The following is a 23138-nucleotide window of genomic DNA, read 5'->3' on the forward strand; positions in this document are numbered from 1 at the left end:
ATTGTGATCAATTTTTGTAATATGATAGAACGTTGTGAAGTACATGGTGCCCCTGCGCATGTGTGCCAGGACAACAGCGCTACTCGCCCGCCTGAACACAATTGTCTACTTCAAGTGCAGCATTAAAATTCTACTCTACTTCAACCACCAATGCCATAAAGACATAGTTTGTGATTATATTTAGTGTACAAATGTATCTTTGTTGTAATTACTGAATATAACGTTCGATACGATTTTACATACATACAATATCATGGCCATAAACGAAACATTTTAGTTCTGTATCTACGTTGATATATGAGAGTTAGATCTTGATAGCCTATATAAAGAAGATCATAGGCCTTCCCGTTAGTCTAGTGGCTAGCGCGTGTTTCTTTGCTGCATGTGGTCCCAAGTTTCATTCGCAGTGGGAGAGTGCATAGAATTTAATTTCGCATTCATTTACTTCCATAATTCGTCCATTTCCTTTAACCTAAAAATCGTAATTGTGGGACGTTAAGCTAAAATAAATTTATTCATTTTTTTAAAAAAAGAAAATAAATTTCGTATACGTTCTTTCTTTGTGAACTTACAGGATTTGCCTGTAAAGTTTTCACAAAGTGTCCTCCATATTCTTATTCTGCACCAAAGAAATAGCTAAGTGCACTTGCGATGTACCTTGTGTGCGTTTGAAAAGTTTTTTTCAAGAATTGATAGGTCATCTTACAATTGTTTCACGTACCGCTAGATGCTTCCGCAGTGCGTTTTTACTTACGTTGTCAATTTGCTTCCACTTTAAACTTGCATCTTTACAGATCGTTTCTTAATTTTCGTTTTCTTCGTCCGAACCAAAGGAGGTGGGCTGATAAGGGCCATTTTTTGCCCATCAGGCCCGAGATGTGAAATGCATGGTTTTCAATAGTATACCTCATAAAAATAAGAAAACAAATATATTTTAACGGAAAGCGCTACAAGTGAGAGGTAAAAAAATAAACAAAGAGGTGAGTTGTGTGTTAATGAAGGAACGTAAACACTAATGTCATGAGTTGTAATCCGAGAAAGCAATAGTAAATAGAACACTAACGGCAAGAATAAGAAGAATGAAGTCTACTACGACCATGAGATCAATATATTACATCGGAAATAATCAAGCATAGATAATAATCAGACACCTGGAGACACTTGTAGCTAGTTTGTAGATTAGGCATCGTGCTTGCTATCGTCATCCGAATCGCCACTGGACCATCCTCCAGGCGTCATCTTGTAGTGTATGAGTATATTCTAGACTTGATTTCTTAACTGCGGTGGAATTGTGGCGCCAGTAAGCCAGAAACCATAGTACGGAAGCAACATGCGCACAACATCTGACGACCCGTGCGCCTACTTTACATTGACAGTACCACTGTATGTGTGCGATGTTGCTTTGCTCTGTTTTGATCCAAATATTATAGGTTTTAAATCTTATGTGTCGTGATCGTAACTGAACTCGGAGAACAGAAGCATCGTCATGATGTATGTACACAGAGTACATACCTTCGTCACTTAAGTGCTCGTGAGTGTAGGATTGGCTATATATATATGGGGGTGGGAAGTTTGTGGGTATGGGTATGTATTAACTTGGATCGGATACATCAGGTAGTTATTGTTGGTCGTTGTTTTTCATCTTTCCCTCAGTATTGCAATATAGCGTATCAATGAATTCCCATAGGTACTTCATTGACGCGTGTATGTATGATTCTTATATATATATATATATATATATATTGCAGAAATTCATGCCATTCTGCGACTGGTTTTCCTGCTCGCACTTTTACTCATACCACTTTCAGAAATGACACGCTTTCTCAATACTCCACAACGTGCTGTCTCTATTTTTGCTGTCCTACACACACTTCCGCGCAAACAATACATTTTCTTTATATATTTTATTGACATGCTGAGCATATATTTTCAGTCACAATCGGTAAATAACATCAGAGCTGGAGTCTCCAGTTGAACTCGTACATTACAGCGTATAAACGGTAGTCATCGCTCTATACTCTCGCGCAATACATTTTGTTCTCTAATAGGTAGAAGGACACACTGAACCAAAATCAATTAGTACTCACATCAAAGGTTACACAGCGTTATATTATGACGTGTCAGATTTATTTTGGTTCATCGACTCCTTCTTCCTAAAAGTCTCCATCAAAGACAGCAAACATTACCAAAATGTCGCAAAACGCTGAAACGACCTCTTTTTGGGCACTCATTTCTATGACTTACTATTTTCTTTATCACGTATCTATTATCTCTACATACGCAACATATCTTCTAGTATACAAATACATTGCAAACTTGTCGGAATCGGACACTTCGTTTTTCAGTTGTCTGATGGGCGAAAAATGGCCCTTATCCGCCCACCTCCTTTCAGGTCAACTTTACAACGCTCACAGCAGTTCTTATTCTTACGTAGACAACACCCGCAGACATATGCTTACAGGTCACGGAATAAACTGTTGATTATTAGGAAATAATGTAACAAACATCTACTTTTACGCTCCTGCCGGGTTCCCGTGCTTCGCCATCTACTGACCGGATTAGATGTAACTTCAGCCTATAGTGACCACATAGTATATAGTTTGATGTGTTTTTCGCACTTGCTGACACAATTACACCAAACATGCCTTACCAATAGAGTAACAACAACAATATCTGCCACATGGTACTTGTAAACCCATATAATTTTCCCGTTGGCCCCGAATGTTATTTATGTTAGGCCTACTATGACAAGCTACCTTCTGATTTAGTGATCCACTGATTGAAACCAGTAGCTTTTGTATGTGTGTGTGTGCCAGTCCATTTTGGTTTATTAAAACAATGATAAGTATCAATTAATTATGCAAAACATTAGTTCTGTGTGTAAATTAAAAGACTCTTTTACAGTATGCATTATTTTCTTCAAACTATTTTCTGTGAGAACAGCTTACGAAGTGTTTATTATTAATATGTATATGGATTTCATGATTTCTGTCACTTCCATTTCGTATTTTGCACTAAATAGTATTAAGGGTGTTATAAGTAACATAAATCTTACCAAATAAGAGTCCCAAAATGAAAGCCAGATTGATATTGTACACCCTTTTGGACACTTGTTACGTAAAAGTTTGTTATCCGTACATTGTTGCTTATTAGCATACGTAGATAGCGGCAAGGGTGACAAATTATACAATACCTGTGTAGGATTAAATTTTATAGGCTATAAGCATTCGTTGAAAGGTGTTGTCATAACAAATCAATGGTATGTATATTCCTTTTTGTTATATGTAACTTATATTTGAACAACATTCATGTATTTTTACTTATGTTTGACTTTTTTGCTATTTTTAGGGTTAATGAGGAAGTGAACTTGGTATTTTTATTCCAAGACACCCAATATGGCTACGGAAACTGAACAGTTTGAGAGTAAGTAACACAGAACTAATTGTGATCAATCATTAGTTAGTAGCTGTGAAGGGAACATGTTACATAATTTGAACACAAAAATATTATTGTGAGTTTAAAGGAAGAAAAACCAGTAAGCAAATCACTTATATTGTTTAGACCTAGTATTCCTTAGGAATAATAATGAAATTTGTTTGTACAATTTACACTCAACACGTGGAACACCACACCAAGTGCATAGAAATGAAATGAAATGAAATCTGAGTTTTACGTCCCACGGTTATGCCGGTTAGGCTAAAGGAGACGGTGATGATGAGTAATGAATGAAAGAGTGGAATGAAGAATGTGAGAGGAAACGGGAGAACCCCGAGAAAACCCACGCACACGGTGTTACCAAGTGCATAGAAGAATGGGTACATTTCAATCTTTAAAAGGTCAACATATTAACAGATACATTTCTTAGGGCGTATCTATTGATCTTTATATAGGATACAGTACCCAAAGATATTCATGCTCTTGCCTGCTCTTGATAGATGGTGTGATTTTGTCTATAGATATTTAAGGCTAAAAATGGAAGAAGATACTGCACCAAAGTGGTATTCTTTCCTCTTTGTTTCCTTGCCTTACGTAAAGAGGATTTTTGTTTCCGAAATTACAAAAACAGTTTCGATGATAAGGCTTCATTAAGTGGAATTCGTGAAGTGACATGTGGATATGACCAACAGCTTACAGACACTAAAATCAGAGTTGCCGTATCAGTACTTTCTGAACATTTTTGCAAATTTCCAGGCACAATATTTAGGATGTAAGATTTTTGCATCCTCTCGCTTATGGGAAGGGGTATGTTCGAAGTATTTTGTATCAGGTCTAAGAAAAGAGGACTAAACACGAAAAAGGAAAACTTGGATAGGATAAGGTTCAATGATTGCGAATTGCATTTGTAGATATGTAGTTGATTTATGTATCATTTATGCTCATTAAGATACATACAATTTTTAACCATATAAAAATTTCATACTACATCTAAAATTCACCAAATACCAATAATATAAATGTTTGGCTTGACAACTATGCTACTTACAAATCACATTGCCTCATATTAAATTTTAAATGTCACATCACTTTTGTTTTGAGTGCATAACTACATTAACGTTGTTTCTGTGTTTGACCTTTCTTTCTTCATAATACTGTACTTGTCCAAGTAAGCAAAATGTAAGGTACATGAATAGTGTAACATGTTGATTTATAAGGTAGCTTGATAGTTAATCATGGACTGTGTTGAGACTCATGTTAAACATGCCAATCCTGCATTCCCACGTTTCTCTTGTTATTGAAGTTTGCAAAATAGTAGCAATTTTAGGGATTATTAACAGGAAAAAGGAACCAATTCATCAGGATGAAGTGCCAGTCGACCTCGAAATATCGCAGAAGAAAATACGCGGATTTCTGAAAATATAGGAACGAAAATAAGCTTCAAATGAGCAATTGATCAACGACAAACGTTTTTTCTTAATGTACTGTGGGAATCCTAATCGGGTGATTAATTTCCTGATACAATTTCGACAAGCAGTCTTGTTGCCATAGACTGACAGACTAACTGAAGGACATAGTTCCACAATGATTTCTTCAAGTTTTTATCTGTGTTCTTTACAGAGAAGAGCCAATATCAAAAGTCACTTTTTTAAATCCCCTACATACACTCTCTCAAAATTTTGTGATAAGTTATACAGAAGTGAAGTGAAATATTTCATATTGAGAATAGCGGATGTATGATGTTGCGTCTAGGATTGTTTTATTTATAACTCCAGAACCCGGATTTTTATAACATGTTTACACAATTTCTGTTTCTTACATTTACCTTTCCTTTAATAGTTTTCGTGATTTACGGTAAGCATACCCTAAGCAAGCATACATACTAAAACAGAAGAAGTTCAACTATTTCAGTTTTGTCTCGAATGTTATTTTGCGCTCCTTACTTTGTGTTTAACTACCAGTGCAACAAAGTCGTTCTGAAGAATCACGAAATGCAACAGTGTCGAGTTTCTTATTCACCTTTCGCACAACACACCAAAGTGAGGAAGCAGTTGTTTAGAATGGAATAAAAATCTTTTGAAAATTAATAATAAATACCGTATGCCCATAAGCAAAGTAAAGCAACAGCTTAACTGTTGGTGCAGCTGAACGTTGTGTTTTTCAAGGTCAGTCAGCTCGAACATTTGCATCTTAGTCCGATATTCATGGTTAGGAGGGTGTGGCTTCTGTTTCTTCTATTCGTGAGTTTAGGTGTCAGTTGGGAAATACCAAAAAATCTATAGCAATTCATTTGAAACATACTATATCAGAATTCGGTGACAACATATTTTCTACTGGATGACCAGATACTTTCCTGCAAAGTGTGTGAAGTTAACGTGCAAGCAAATAAAATATTTACTGTTCAATAACATATTGGACATGACCAGTGCGTGGTACTCAGAACATTAGTAAAAGAAAAACGTCCCAATTTTTACATTCATAGAAGCATCTACAGGTATTGATACGAACTCGGCATTTTGTAGAGATCTGTGTGACACTTTCCTTTCCGTGGACATTTGGAAAGTGAGCAATTTGAAATGAAAATGTTTCTGGGGAAGTGTACAGGCTGTTCTGTCTCAGACGATTCTGCACTGAAAAAGAACTACTTAACCCGTTGTTATGAGAACATAATAATAAGAAGAATAAAAGAACGAGCTTCCAGAAAGATTTTTGTCTCCAATTATGAAACCAATGATGTGGAAAGCTAATGTAATACTGGATACGTTGGAAGTAGACAACCCTGGTGAAATATTCTTGTCACAACTGAAGTTTTGGAATCTGTCAGCTATTCAGCTGTATGTCGTCTCTTCAATAGATCAATGATACTCCTGTGAACTGAAAAGATAAGGCGTAATGATTTTTCTCTTTATGACTAATGAAGCGCCTTACATTGTCAAAGCTGTCAGTGCAATTAAAACATTTTACTCGAAGATTACACATATTGTCTAGCTCATGCTCTCCACAAAGTGGCGGAAGAAGTCAGAGCCAAATTCTCGGAAGTTGACAGATTTGTGTCGCTCACAAAGAAAATATTTTTTAAGGCTCTGTCACACAAGAAAGTTAAAAGCGCAGGCCCCAGGCATACTGCTTCTATGAGTTTATTATGTGCCCTAGGATACGTGGATGGATGCTGATATGTATTACTGTAACAGTTTTCCTACGGTGAAACGAATAGTAGATTGCCTAGAGGCAGAAGACGCCAAGGCTTAATAAAGCGTCCGAGAATTGTTTTCCAGTAGTGAAATGGTGGAAAGACGAGCACACATTAAGGCGCATTTCCAAAGCAGCTACTGTATTTTACCTGTATTCAAGAGAGAAGTGTTCCTCGCAGTAACATGATAGATATTTTTAGAACCACCGAAGATGCTTTGAAAATATTCCTGATAAAATTGCCATGTTGACAGACAAAATTAAACGTGATCTTGATAAAATCTCAGGATATAAATGTTCCATTTATCCTGTCTTGAAGGGGGAGGACTAGCATGACAGGCATAGAGGACGAACTTAAATTCAGCGATATAGTACATTTCAGGTATGATCCAATCACATCCGTAGATGTGGAAAGGAATTTTTATCAAGTTAGGATGATGGCGTAAAGAGAGGGTGAAATAAGACTTCGTTGCTTTTGGATTTTTACGATTCTTGTAGTATTAATGTCATGTGATTCTAATTAAAGATTTTTTCTTCTTCTTTGTTCAAGAGATGTATTTCAAGCACAATGTATTGTATTGTAAAGTTTTCAGTTTGAATAATGTGTGTTACTTTCGCATGATAGAGTAGTTAAGACCTGCAGGAGTTATTGAAAATATAATCAAAGAACTCAAAATGTACTTGTGTTATCTTGCTTTCTTATGTATACTGTGTAAATATGGAAAGGAAGTTTATATACTTGTTGATAACTTTATAATTATTTTTAAATTGAAATATATGTTTTATTATAGGCATAGTGGAAGAAGATTGTGACGTGGGAGTTCCTCCTCCTTCACCAGGTAGGTACATTTTTCTATGCTAAATTAACTTAAGTAGTAATGATGAGTCAGTCTGTAGGAGTCTTGAACAGTGGTAGGGCGATTGCTTCTGGTGCGTGGAATCCCTGGTTCGATCCCCGGCCAAGTAAGTTTGTGGTGAACAACATCGTATCTGTGGATTTTCTCCGGGTACTCCCGTTTCTTCCCACTTACTCATTCCACTAATTCTTCCATAATCATTCACTTGCTTTTATCATCGCTTCCCTTAACCTAAAGGGGTTAAACTGAATAATTTCGGTTTTCCAACACCGACCCCACTTGCCGAATTGTAGCTGGAGTGACAAAACTAGCTTGTGTTGTGCCTTTCTTACATTATTCCTCTAGATGAGCGTTTTCCAATATTTCTGATGTCGCGGACCCCATGCATCAACTGTTGATTCTCCACGGCCCCCTATGAAATCAAAAGTGACTTTAAAATATATGTCATAAAATTGATAGGGGATAGGATACCACTTCTTCGCCGAGGCCGATACTGCAAATACCGATACCGGTACTTTTGGACACATTTCTTGTATATTATCAGGAATTTTCAGAATAATGAAATGATCAACATTGTAATAGCGTATATTAGATATAAGGCCAAAGTTTGACATACACAGGCAAAAAGCAGAATTTCATATTAGGTTCCACACAAAAACTATATTTCCTCCAAACTTAATCCAACACGCATGAACTAAAAACCAGCAGATACTTACATAGTGTAAACTTAATTCTAAGAGTCATTGATTGATATTTAGAGTTATGATGTACTTGGATAGTTACATTGTATTTACTAGTCTCTATTACATACATATAATGCAAACGGACACTACCGTTACAAATTTTTATTTTATACAAAATTATGCGTACTGAACGAGGTATTGCTCTGTATATCATAAAAAATAAGAGGGTTACTTAAGCGAAGTCGAAAACGCTAAAGCTATTTATTAACTTCAGAACTAATTGTCTTCAAGCAGAGTAAATTTTTTACGAGATGTTTTCAACAGTTACATACATTGTTTGAACTAATTCGTAATCTCCAGTTCGCATAGTTTTTAAAAAGGATTGTTCATCACATCAAGGAAATTAGTAACACATTTGTCTCGCATAAAAACTATATCATTAAAAAATGACATACAAAAAACCTGGTGAAAACTTTCTTCCAATTCTGAAATTAATGTTACTGTAAAATTATATTGTTTGTAAATGCAGTGTTACAAGCCACTTGATTGTAATTGTATGACTGAAAAAGTAATTTAAAAATAACAAGAAATAAATTCTATATTCTGTTCAAATTTTTTAAAAAGTTAGTAAAGATACAAGCTAAAAAGGTCTATTTCAAAAGTTCCATTCATTTGTAGTAGTTTCGAAATATTCGAACACAATTTAGTAATTTACGACATAACTTGTTACACTAAATGCATTTTCTTTGTACAGTAGAACCCTTCTCGTCCGCCACTCCGGTTATTCCGACTTTGCTCGAGCCGAACTTTTCCTGACTCTTCGGTGACTCATGATTCCCATTGTTGTTTACTGCTGTCGCGGCATTGTTGTTTACTTGCTGTTACTGTATATCCGCTTTGGTGCTCCATCATCTCTTGTACCTTGTCTTTCGTTGTGCGTGTTTTCTGTACTGTACTCTGCAGTTTTTAACTATAGATAGAACAATACAGTCATTTTTGAGTTCAGAGATTATTTTAGTTAGCAATTTGGCATGGAGGGACTAACAATATCACTTGAGTACGAATAGTGCATATCAAAGGCGTACAGATACATAAAGAAATCGAGTGTACAATTGATAATAGTTTAGATCAACTTTAAAAGAAATCTATGAAATTTAAATGTCACTGTTAATATCAAAGAAATTGAAAATAGTTCGGAAAATGTATCGGTAAATATCGGTGTCCATTTGCCGATACCGACACTCCCAAATGTCGCCGATATCATCGATACCGATACATCGGTACATTCCAAAAAATTGAAGTGATAAATAACAATTTTACATCAAAATGAGTGATTTATGACAATGTATTATTTTTTATAAATAGAGATATTAAGGAAAGTATAACCCTGCCGGCTAAGCCTAATGGTATGATTCAAGAGCCAACTAATATAATGGATGATACTTCTGTTCAGATGTCCATATGTCTGGATCAGAATTGGATAATTTCAGACATATGGCTTCATGTTATGTATGTTCCTATAATTGTTTTTCTTAAATGTACAAGACAAGAAAATGTTGTTTCGTACAAATATGTAGTGAAAGATAGCAGATGTGTACAGCTATTTTGGGAATTTCAAGATAAACAGTTAGATTGGAACCAAAAACTTCAGTAAAGGTAACAAAAGAAACATCATTGTGTACGTCGAATTACAAAATAGTTCAATAACTTGTTTTTGTTCGACAGAAGAAAGTTCATATTCCGAGTCTAGAAAGAGAGTTTACATCTTGTTACTATTTTCAGGACAAATTGCAAAATACAGGAGTAGTTGATACGTCAATGATCTCAAATGTACAATCATACTTTCAGGAACAACAGCAGAAAGGAATTGTTCACTGAAATCGGTGATATCACCAAACTATTGCATCACAAATTTAACTTCTTGATTGTTGCCTACCCGGGTTCGATTCCCGGTGGTAGCTCATGTGATTCGGATCACACGTTAAACTGTAGATCCACACCTCATGTAGCATCGATGCTGAAAGAGACTGTAAACTAAAAATCAAATCAAAGTGATTGTCACATGAGATGTACACTCATGTCCAAAATTATTGTCGCATGTCTATAAATATGTTGTAGGAATATAATTTGATAACGCATTCGCCCGGTATTTCTTATAATATTAGTATGTGTATAATTAGCAAAGACATGTATGTGGCAAATTTCATGTCAACAGAGCAGTAAATAAGAACAATAAAACGAAAACAAAACTTCCTAGTCCATTTAGCAACATTTTCTTTTACTCATTCTAATTTTCGTATTTATAGTTCTTTTCCTATGAAATTTACCACAAATATACATTTCTCGATTATACACATAGTATCAGTATTAAAAGTACCCTGCACAATCATTATCAAATTATATTCTTACAAGAAGACAGTTATAGATATGTGACAATTATTTTGGACATGGGTGTACCTTGAAGCACAGCTAAGTGCATTCAAAATTTTAAAAATGCCCTCCAAGTAAGCAGGAGATGAGCTATATGAAATCGTTTAAATTGTTTATTGACTCAAATAAGAATTAATTAGAATTAACAGTCTTACTTCGTCACAAAGTTTAAACAACTGCGTCAAAATCTTGCCCCGAGATAGCAAGCGAATTTCTGAGTATAATAAGAAGTATTTCTGATCTCTCTCTCCCTTTCATTGCAAAGAGCGGAAAATAACAGACTGGTAAGAGGCCAGGACCTGATAAAATTGAGAGTTATTACTGCCTCGTCAGGAACGATTTTCATTTTAGAGATCATATGGCGTACATCCAGTCCAGGTTATTAATCCGAATGAATATATGTTGGAGCAGACGATTAATCCTTTTGTGAATTTATAGCTTAAGTTCTTGAGATTGAAATATCTTTTATATATATTTTTCGGCCTTTGTTGGTAATTTTATTATTTTTTCTTTTATCTAAGTAATACAAAAGCTGAGGTAATTTCAATTGAGGCTTTGATATACTAAAACAACTATGTATCCATATGTACTACCAGTAGGAATAGTGGCGTACAAAGTTGGAGTTTTCCGCGATTTAACACCTCTATCTCCCACTTTCAGCAAAATATTATGGAAAAGTGAACATGTACCATTAATATACGTATACAAAAACCGCGTGTTTTCTGAAACGATATGAGTTTGGGTACTTTTATTCCTCCTTCCTCCGCTCTTAATGATTTCCATGCAGGCCACTGAGTAGAAACTTGTGCCTTTTGACTGTTGTAGTGTGATGTAGTAAACATTCCAGAATTATCTTCTCATGAAACAGCGAGGTAATAATGGACGGAATGTATTGCTATAATAAGATTCAAATGCTTTCGGATTTTTTCGGAAATTTGTTGTTCCACCACAATAGTTCCCAACGTGGGAAGCAATTTCCTGTAAGGCTTTCTGCAACCCTTCGGTGCATAGAGTGTATCTTCATTTGAAATCAATCAGGTCATAACTTCAAAGACAAATATAATAATAGGCCTGAATGTGAAAAGAAAGAAGAATGCGGGAAAATGTTAGGAACTCTCATTTAGCAGTGTTAAGTTTTTTAAATGAGCATCATCGATATCACATGGACAATAGTGTATATGGTACGTCTTTAGGTGAAATTATCCAGACTTCATGAAACTTAGCATATTGGTAACCTTGATCTCCTTAATACGCTTGTAAAATATTTTACTATGCAGACTTTTGGTTCCTAAATTATCGGTCAACAAAATTTCGAGTTTGGAATTAGTCAAGTCTTTGGAAGAAAAAAAAAGTACCAAACGTTGTCAGGTGAATTCATTTGATTTTCACTAAACTTAGCATAATGATAGACCTTGATCTTAGTGTATACGTGAGGATTTTTCCCTGCAGACCTTTGGTTCCCAGGTTACAGTCTTGAAATTAAGGTTGCTTTTTTTAAAGTCTCGAATTGTTATGTGTAACGGAAATCTCTGTTAAACGTCAATTTGAGTTGCGAGAAAGTAAATGATAAAACGGCTGATTAGCTATGTGTAAATGCAGTGTGTACTGAGAGATTTGCTAAAATTGATGCAGGACAATGTTTCTTCTGCAACAGGAAAATTCATGCAACAGTTTGTCCGCACACATATCGAGTTCAGTCGATATTTTGAATTTTCTGTGTATGAAAATGAAAAAGTTAAATTATTTCTATTTATCATTCATTGCTTTTAATTTCTGATTTTAACATACTTTGTAGGTATACCAAGAAAGGAAGTTGTGGAGTCCGAGAACAAGGAAAATGCAGAAAATTCGTTTCTTCAAAACAGCGAAGAAATTGCACCAGGTATAAATGTGGCATTCATTACTTCTTGTTCGTAAAGTTTGTTGTTTTACTGGGTCTGTTTGCATTACTGTTAACTTTTATATTTAAATGTGCATAATTTACATGCATATGTGCATAAATACTTATTTTGTTGTTACTTTGTAATACGTTTAAGCAAAAAACATATTTATCGCTTGCATGCAAATTTGTACAGAGGTTGTTCAGCCTACGTTTGGCCGATTTCGTTCCTTCCCCCTCCCGGGCAGAATGGACTCACCCGAACTGGCTTGTGGCATCCTGCAGTGTTGTGCAGTGGCTTCCTGGGAACGGAGTTGTATTTCCGCGCGGACGACAGTAACGCACAAAACAGGACCATTGTTGTGAATGTTGTGTTAAATTTGTTCCCAAGTGTGTGGGTTTCCGCTCTGTGACCAAAATGCCGCCCAAACTAAGCCGGTTTTGGGAAGGCTATGTTGCGGCTCTTTATGACACCCACTTTCGTGTTTCTGTCATTGAAAACAGTGCAAGAAGAATAGTTGCAACATCAGTTTAAGTGGAATAAAGGATGTTATTAAAAAGTACAAGGGCAACGAAGCTCCACCATTTGCATCACCAACGAAGTTGCCTAGGAAGCGGGAATGCACCAAGGCCACCTCCACCATGCAGAGGAAACTTCGCAAAATGGCAATGCAAGAAAATCCGCCAATAGAAAAGTGTATGGCTAATCGTCTTGACGTGTCTTTCGGGTCTGTGGGCCGGACGCTACACCATCAACTCAACCTGGAAAAAGTCATGAAAGCTCGCGGCCATCTTCTTACGGATGCCCACCAAAAGGAACGAAAGTGTAACGTCCGGAAGCTGTACGTACGACATCTGGCAAAACAAAGGTGGATGTACGTCGTAACGCTCGATGAAGCATGGATTTACCTCTCCGACTGCGGCAAACCGAGAGCCATCACGTACCGAGAGAAAGGCGCCAAGAACTTCTGAAGGTGGGTCCGTGTCTGCAAAGAATCCTTCCCAAAAGGGTTCATGGTCGTTACTGGCTACTGTTACCGAGGTAAACTGAAGATTCATAGGGTGGCGAAGAACTGCAAAATAAATTCGCAGTATTTTCAGGAGCAGATCATGCGGCCGATCTACGAGCATGAGATTCCAACAATGTACGGAAATTACGCCAATCTGGTGCGCATTCCCATGGACAAGGCCTCATCACATACCTCACGATCGTCCCTCGCATTCTACAGAAAATGGAGGAGGCAAGTGGTATACAGGTGATACCATTCAATGAGGTACCTGTAAAATCTCCAGATGCAAGTCCTATGGACTATTGTGGATTTGGATTGCTGAAGCGGGCTTTGGGAAAACAGCGTTTGACAATTAAAAGGACTTTGGAAAGCTGTGCAAAGGGAATGGGACAAGATTCCCCTCCCAGTTCTTCAGAGAAGCCTATTACAGTGGAAATTACGCTGTCGGGCTATTGTTAGGAACCAAGGGAAACACATCGAGCACTTACGGACCTGGCGCCATGGATTCTTCTAAATTTTTAGGTAAGTCGAAATTGGCCAAATGTAGACTGAACAACCTCTGTAGTCACTGTAGTTTGTTTTAAGTGTTATACTTTGTGTACGATTTAACGTTAGGTTCTGTGAACTAATGAGGTCCGTTGTACCGGACAGCGAAGCTGAGGTCGTACCCAGCGAATGTATCTATCGGTTACTCGAAAGTTACGAGTGCCAAGCACAAGATAGGAGCTTTTCTTATAGTGTATTTGAGAAGTGAAAGGAATAACTGATTTTTGGCCATGTCTTAGAATGTACAGTACGCCTTCAATAGTGAAAATGTGAAGCTGGTGGACACCGGTAATTTAAGCCAGTAAGCTAGTTTATTCTCGTCCTAGTTGCAGATTTTTATTCTAAAATTCGTAATTTTCTTACACTTAATTGTAATACTATGGTAGTATGATATAGTATCTTAAGTTAATAAAGAAAAGATCATGCTTCTTATGTTGATGGCGTTCTTTCCTTCAGAGTAAAACACTTAACAATGATTACACTGCAGTTGTGATTATATGTAGGTATTTAAAAGAAAAAATATAAAATAGTTCATGGTTAGCCTTGGTATTACATGAATGGAATTTCGAGTAGAATGTGACACATTCAATATTTAATGGTTCATAATCAAATCGTAGAAAGAAATTAAGAAATGTATTAGACTGTTGGATGTTGTTCTTTTATTATTTTTATTATCTATACTATTCCGTCGTACTAATATGGTTTCTGAACAGTTTCTGTAAACATCCAGTAAGCTTCGGTTTTCCTACTTTGATGTTTTTATCTTAGTAGCCTTCCAACCAATATTCTGTGCACCCCGCACGTATTTTCGTGTGTACCACGTGCCGCGCTGATCTTAGACCCTTGATTTGAGTACTTAAAACATATTTTGAAATTGCTTTATATAATCTATTCGATCGTTTCGTTTCCTTAAGACTAATTTTGGCTGCTCGCAGCCAATGTCTGTCCTGACTAGTTTGAATACGTCTTTCGCATTCCTAAACTACAGAGGTTGAGTTTAGCTTTTTTAAATTTTCGATAGTAGTTGCATTTTTTAAAATGTTATTTTATTTCTTCATGAGTACCGTAATCTTATCGCTTGTTTTACGTAGCTAATTTTGATACGGCTTGTGATTTTACAGGTACTCCGAAGTCTGGAAAAGGCAGAAAGAGGAAGGCAAAAGTAGACAAGTTAGCGGAGATGGAACCGGTGCTTGATACAGGAGACTTAAAATGTGATAGTTGTAACAGAACATTCAGTAATACATCAGTAAGTACACACAATACTTATACTATTATATAGAAGAATAAAAGTGACTGACTCATCCTGTTCCAGGACTATTGTAAGTAGAAGCATGAAATTTGAACAGCGTATTTCTTTTGTCACTAAAGCAGGGGATAAGGAAGAATTCAAATTTTATTGCCAACAATAGTGTTTCCCTCAAATTCATGAAGTTAGGAAGATGAACTAGTTTTGAACGTATTTTGAGCGTTTTCAGAAATTTAGTTTCTAAGACAGGAAAATGGGAATATTTCAAAAATACGCAAAATTTCCCTTTGTTTATTCAATGAGAGATGTACTCACTGTGGACATTGGATTGTCCAAACACAACAGGAGTTGGGGGTACAAGGCGTGTGGTCTACGTGAAAGAACACCGACTTCAAAAGGGGGTGTACAATGATTGATATACAAAGGATACTAGGAAAGACTAATTCCCATCACATTTAGTACACCTCTCCACTCTCAAAAATCAATCTTTAAACCAGATTTACCAAGTTTCACTAGGGAGTAAGGCACACTCGTTATCACAAGTCTTCAGAAAATCGTCATCACTAGAAAAACGCATCCCTTTCAGCTTCATTTTCACATAGGGAACAGAGCAAGGTCTGAACTGTAAGGAGGGTGTTAAAGAAGTTTGTTCTGTAGTAGTCAAATATTCGGTGCAGCTTTTCGCGCGTTGAGCTGGAGCATTTTATGATGGAGATACCAGGTGGTCATAAGTATCATTCAGTGTACCACTTAGCTGTGACTGTCTTTTGTGTATCCAAAACGACACGCTCCACAATACGACTTGATTTGAAAAATACAGCTTTTATTTTCTTCTTTACTGATGGGATTTTCTGACAGCTACAAGTGTATCTTCACAGCCAAGTTTTGTCATCTGTCACGATGTTGTTCACATGTCGAGATTGTCCCTTATCAAACAATTGTCCTTCTAGGATTCATTCTTCCCAATCCAATTTGTCTACACATTTGTGGTCCTCATATATGCCTACTGACGTGTTGAAATTTCCCATGAGCAAAACATTCTTTGATGTCTACGATTTTTTTTTCATTTTTTCAATGCAATTATAAATTTCTTCTACTTCCTTATCACCGCACTTTTTCGTTGGAAAACACACCTGCACCACCGTTATATCAGGGGTACACGGTACAGGTATACAAAATTTCAAAGTTCCGCACCTAATATTTTCTGAAGTCTGAAGAACAGCAAGAAAACTCTCGAGACGCTTTTAGGGTTGCATCTCGCAAAATCTCAGTTTGTCTGCGGCCTAGGGTAGGACTATTTCTGCAGAATGTTAATGTACTATCTTCAATAGTGTCGTAGATTTGGAGAACGATTTTAAAAAACCTTTAAACCTCCCTCACTCCCCCTTCCCTTCCTTTAGGAGTCGACTCTCGCAAACTCCTGCCTTATTTGCAATCTAGAGTACAAGAAGGTTATTTCTGCAAAATTTCAAGGTCGTATTTCTGTTTCGGAGATCGAGTGATGAGTGAGTCGGTAGATTTGTTCAAGAACAGATTTCGAAGTTGAATCAAGATCTTTCTTTCTTCATTCAGTTCCAGTGTTATTAGCTAGAAGTATTGTATCCATCATAATTGTCAGGGAGTATTAAATTTTAAAATCATCATCCTCATATTGAGAAAAATTATATACAAATGATTTTTTTTAAATTCAGATTTTCCAATCTTTCTGAAAAAGTAAAAACTGTCTTTATTAATAATGTTATTAAAGTATAATAATAAAATTTGTCAAGTTGTAAAATATGTAGAGGAGTAGAAGAAACACTCTTTGGGTGCATAGAGTAATAGTTCATAAGAATATAAATTACCAATAAGCCACAAGTACTTATATATATGTTTATTTTACCTTATTGTAATATTTTAGGGCTTTAAGAGACATCTGAAATACTGTCAGGAAGCCGAAGGTCCAGCAGTTGTTATTAAGATCAATAAGCCGGCGGAACCTACGCAAAAACCGTTAACACCACCGCCACCACCACCACCTGATGCACCTCTCCCTACCCTTCATTTGACGACTGAAGAAGAGGAAGAGGAAACAATCATTCCAGATGTCTTTGTTCCAGATGGTGATATGGACCAAATGAATCAGTCGTTGAGAGAGAAAATGAAAGGTAAGTTTAGTCTATTCCGTGCTGTCATTTGTGATTTCTTTAATTCAATGTTACGTATTACTAAAAGTACAGTTCTATGAAGTGGTATTGCAGTTCTACACCTCTTGTTAGTTCGTTCCAGGCTTTTGGTTTATTTAGTTAAATTATTTGAAAAGATACTATGACATTCCAACCTGATAAGGAACTAATATGGCTTTATAAATATTTGATTTTACTTTATGTATTTTTTTAAGTATTAATTTACGATACTTCATCTATTTTTCTACTGAATTAATTGCTTAGTTACTTACTTCATCGGAATATGAAACTATTGGAAGTAGCTGGTTCCTCAAAATGTCTAAGTAGATACTCACTTTGATTTTATGCAATGGAAACTAATCTGATTGAAACTTAAATCAGCAATACTACCAATAAAGGGATAAAAAACATATAATCTGTTTCGAGGTAGTGATGTCAACCGGCTCGGCTTTGGTCGAATCCATATTTTTCAGTGTTGCCAGTTATTAAGTCCCAATTATTTCGTCTTCATGCGTAGGAGAAAACTCTAAATATTTAAGTATGTTATCCCATTATTTATCTAAAACGCTACTACCTCGGTTTAATTGTGGGTTCCTGGTTCTAATAAAATAGGATTTATATGTAACTCTCTCAGTGTGTGAGGACGTCTTGTGAAGTATTTCCATCTTTATAGAATGTTTAGTTTCCATAGATGCCTTTATATAAGCCTGAGATTACTAGATCTTGTCGATTTGAATCTCTCAGGTGTCCCTTTATTCCTATTGCTATATTTTTTTCCTATATATATAAGTGTAGTAGATACCACTAAACCACGGCGCATTTCTGGGTAAGTCCGTTTTTCTTAATATTATCTGTTTCCTTTTGAAAAAGTTACTTCGTACAATTCTCTCTAAATTGAGGCTTTCATATCTTGGGGATACAAATTTGCACTGTATATTGTAATAGAGCTTCACTTTCATGTGTTGATTGAGTTGATAAATGAAAATATTAGAATAGAGTTTCTTCTCAAATGGAGTCTTATTTCTGTTTACAGGCGTTGTTTTAAACAAAGTGAATGAGTTGATTGATGGAACCTCTGCCACAGCTCCCGGAAAATGCCATTGCTGCGGAGAAGATTTGGAAACCGCTCATTTGGTAAGAATTCGGAAATAAAGGTCAACCATGGACATAATATAATTTAATGTTTACATTCGAATGGATTTTAAGTAAAATTGTCTTGAAAAATCAAGGCCACTATATATCGTACCAATTTAACTGAACTGATACAGTCGAGATCAAACTTGGTGTAAAGGTAGACCTTGACCTGTTATATAATTGTGTGAAATATTGTGCTGTGCAGACTTACGGTTCCCGAGCTACGGGCGGTCAAATTTTGCGTCGTATATAGCAAAACAAAACCCCATATACCGAACTCATACGATTGGGATCAAAATTGGTATTGTTGTACACCTTGATCTATTTATTAACGCATTAGGCTTTGTGTTCCCAAGTTATGCATAATCAAGTTTCTAAATCATTCAACATAAAAAGAATAATGAATATCATTTAAATATCAATTAAAGGTCACCCTTTGACAGAAAAAATGAAAATGTAATGAAGAATGATTGCTTTTACGACTTTGCGTATTTCATTTGTACTAAAAATTGTTCGTCATGTAACTTTATACGGTAGTAAATCTGATTAATTAGTCTTCTGATTCCGTGATTTTTCAAGTGGCAAACTGCCACAAAACCATATGAATTTGACCTAGAAAACAGGAGTCGCCACGGGTGGATGGTGTGGGCATTTCAATAATCCTAAGTATTCGATTTTCAGATACTAGTAATTGTATCAGCCGTATTCCCTTTTTAAATTCATAGTGTACAGCAGCCAGTTTTCAATTAACGAAAGTTTGATTGCTGTATGTTTTCTTTTTCTCTAGAAACTTTCAGATGCTGAATTCGTGTTTTGATTGCCAATAAATTATTATTGAAATCAAAATGTTATGAAATAAAAATCGAATAAAGACAGATAAAATAGAAAAGAACAAACCAACCTAGAAAATTAAAGAAATTGGGAACAATAACAAAACGGAATGAAACTAAATGCAAACAGTAAAGTTCTTAAAGAGTATCGCTATCGAAACGATGCGAAGTGGAACATGGTGAAGTATTAACAATCTTTAAAATTGAAATGAGGTATAACTCTATGAGAGCGTTCATTAATCACGATTATTGTACTCGCAGTTCAAAAATATTCAAGTTCTTTGTATTTATACCTTACACAAAATTGATTTATGAGTTCATCATAGAAGACTTGAAATTACATAGAAGCTGTGTCAGCATTCCAGCGCACAAAAGTAAATATTCGTCCTAATACAATCATATATAAGAAGCTTACGTGCTTTTAAAGAAACTTTTAAATATATTACTGTAATTACTAGATCATTCTTAAAGCATAAAAGTTATTGGTTTTCTGTTATAATGTCAAGCAGACGGGAATTTTAATTTTTGTCATTTACAAATAGTTGTAGATGTGCAGAAACTAAATTACAGGGTAATAGGATAGAGAAAGTATATCTGATCTTCAAAACTACAGAGAAGTCAGGTAATTTTGCTTCCATATTAGATATTTCTTGTCACCAGAATAATGTACCATGTTCAAGTTAGATATATCCTCTTGCCAGTACTTCGGAAATGAATTGGAATCTTTCAGTTTTACTTCCCACTGTCATGTCCTGTAATCTAAAGAAGACAACCAAAGTGAATGGTTGTGAAAGGATTGATGAAATGAGAATATGAAAAAACGGGAGAGCACCCATGGACACGATATTTTCAATGACCTAAGATCGAACCAGGGATCCCTCGTAAGCCTCCCCAATAGTCCAATGGCTACTGCACGTATTTCATGGGTAATTCTCGGTGAAAGAGCTGTGCAATTCGAACGCATTACGATGGTTCGGATTCCATTTTAAATGTAGGTTCACATCTCGTATATCCTCGGTAATGAAAAGAGACGCTGAACAGGCATTCCTCTACCACTGGGGCACCGTGCTTTCGTAATTATTTCAAGTATTGAAGGATATTGTCACAGAAACAAAAATGACTTGTTGCATACGGTTATGAATCAATCACGTTGCAGGATAATAAAGCAGTAAGTTCCTAATTCTTAGGAGTATGTGTGTCACTAGTAGGAATGTCTGTATCAATATTAGAAGACATGATCTGATGCTTAACAAGAATATATTTTTCTACATATACAGTACATACACTATAAACAATCTATTCTAGCAGAACTACTAATTATTATTGGCAACGAACGACATACCTTTTAACGCCATGAAAGTTTGTTTTTGTCGATTTTCTCGGAAACTACGCATGGTGTAGCATTTTTAAGCTCGATGTGATCTATCGGTTGATACATGGCTCATCTCTGGACAATATCATAATAAAATCAAACCTAAAGTTTAGGAGTTAATCATAATTTTCGGCTATGTCTCATTAACCATACTACGGACGGTCTTCTTGCAAGTGTCATAATGAAGACCATTATGAGAGTATACTTCACTATCACTCTTACCCTGATAAGACATAAATTTGTAGGTTTACAGTCATTTTATTCCAATATTTTGGAAGACTACGTATGAGTTTCTGCACTGACGTATAATCATTGTGAGTTCAGTCAATCGGTATATATATATATATATATATATGATCTTTCGACATATTTTTCGTCGTTAATATATTCTGATTACATTTACAAATGTCGTCATGGTTTGGTTCGAGTAAATTATCGACAATCAGCTATTGCTCAAGAATTGTGTGATCTCTTATAATGAAAATCAAGGAATTACTTCTAATTTAGTCCGCTAGAGGTAAGAGACGCATAATCTTATACTAAGTAATAAATTGATTCAATTTTTATAATCTGTTTGAAAATCAGATATCCTTGTTTTGCACAAATAACTACGAATGTCTGCATACTGTACAAAACATTTCCCCAATAAAGTATATTTCATTATTCGTTATAATAGAACCAGCTCAACAGTGAGAAACCAGGCATTTCATTTTGGTTTTTATTTTCTTTTTATTTCCATTTCAAGTTATTGTTTACTTATGTTTTGTTTTAGTTGCTTTATATTAGTATGATTGATTTTTTGTTGTGTAGGGTGGAGATTTTGAGTGTGTTGACTGTATGAAAACGTTCAAATTGAAGTCCAGTTTAGATAGACATAGGCGGGTGATCCATCTTGAAGGAGATACATACTCTTGTCCAGAGTGCGAGGCTCGTTGTCCTGATAAAGGAACTCTGGCACGGCACTTGTATACTCACACAGGTATATTGATTTACTCAATTGTAAATTTAAAAATTGCATTTCTTATATTAACATTTCCTATGTTAATTTAGCTTTATTTAATAGTGCCTGCGTTAATAATTTGTTTTATTTAGGTTATTTAATTTGATGTTGAGATTTTTTTCTTTTCCATTCCCTCATTTGACATATTTGTTATTAGATAGGTGGACAAGAAATAACATTCGTTTTGAGGTAGTTACAACCTATTATATTCAGAAATGTAAAAGTGTATGAAATTTACACGAAGTGTGTGTATATATTATAGTTTCTACGTAAGTGCAATGCATAATAATAAAAAGTTTCTACGTAAGTAAGCATAAACATACAATGAAATATACATCGGTTTGAAGGATATTTTATGCAGAATGCAAATTAAGTTACAGAAGTTATCTATATCGGCAACAATGGGATGATACTTTACGAAATGTTACGTAAATGAAACAAACCAGGCTTTCCGAATGTTCATTTCATGCTCAACCCGATCTAGCTTACTGTGACTTCCTCGCTCGACTATTTAATCCATCCATCAATCGTGCAGTACCATTCTTCTGTCCATTCTCGTTGTGCAGGTGGGTGTTCAGGATTACTCACATGGAGATTCAGGCATCCTTACACATTGACAAGAAGAAAATACATACTATGTTACATAGTCGCCTAAACATATGGAAACTTTCAAGTCGTTGGATTCCACACAACTTGACCGAAGCTCAAAAACAGCCTCTTGTCAAGCGGTGTAAAGAAATGCTCAAAAAATTAAACCGAGGTCAGTCAGATTTGGTGTACTACATCGTTACAGGGGACGAAACTTGAATTTATTCATACGAACCTGCAATTAAACAGCAGTTCACTGTTTGAGTGTTTCAAAGTGAGCCGAAACCAACAAAAGTTGGTGGTTCCAGAAGTGCTGCCAAGCAAATAATTGCTTGTTTTTTCGGTTATACCGAACATGCGGCACTATCATTTTAAAAGATCGAGGAGCCCTAAATAACTTGAGTGTTATAAATTTGTTTGTCAGAGTTGCATAAAGCAAACCCAAATTGTCGCATCATTCTTCACCACGAAAACGTCAGTTTCTATTCATCACACTAAACTTAATTTTTTGTCCAGTAAACATGTCGACTCTCCGAACTCACCTAATGACTTCTTTTTGTTCCCACACATGAAAAATAAGAAGCATAGTGAGCAATTTGTGTCGTCTGAAGCAGTTGTTGACGCATTCCAAACAGAGGTTTCTGAGATAGCAGCCCCAGAGTGGAGAAAATGTTTTCAAACTGGTTTGTGCATATGCGAAAGTGGATCGATCGATTACTGATTAATACTATTAGAATAAAAAAACTAAAACCATTTCCAAAATTTCACGTG

The 23138-nt window shown here is 35.7% G+C and overlaps 1 protein-coding gene across 1 annotated transcript in view; it reads left to right on the plus strand.

Moving 5' to 3' along the window:
• The window catches only part of LOC145668309 (uncharacterized), a 53468-nt gene that overhangs the window by 3587 nt on the left and 26743 nt on the right, over positions 1–23138 (plus strand). Inside the window, exons 2-8 of the mRNA XM_081736035.1 lie at positions 3349–3423; positions 7416–7463; positions 12390–12476; positions 15151–15278; positions 17179–17425; positions 18477–18577; positions 21590–21758. Of these exons, the coding sequence (XP_081592161.1) occupies positions 3396–3423; positions 7416–7463; positions 12390–12476; positions 15151–15278; positions 17179–17425; positions 18477–18577; positions 21590–21758 (808 nt within the window). The 5' untranslated portion in view covers positions 3349–3395. The remainder of the gene's footprint in view (positions 1–3348; positions 3424–7415; positions 7464–12389; positions 12477–15150; positions 15279–17178; positions 17426–18476; positions 18578–21589; positions 21759–23138) is intronic.

This window comes from Thermobia domestica, chromosome 13 (genome assembly GCF_964235325.1).
Source record: "Thermobia domestica chromosome 13, izTheDome1.hap1.1, whole genome shotgun sequence".
NCBI lineage: Eukaryota > Metazoa > Arthropoda > Insecta > Zygentoma > Lepismatidae > Thermobia > Thermobia domestica.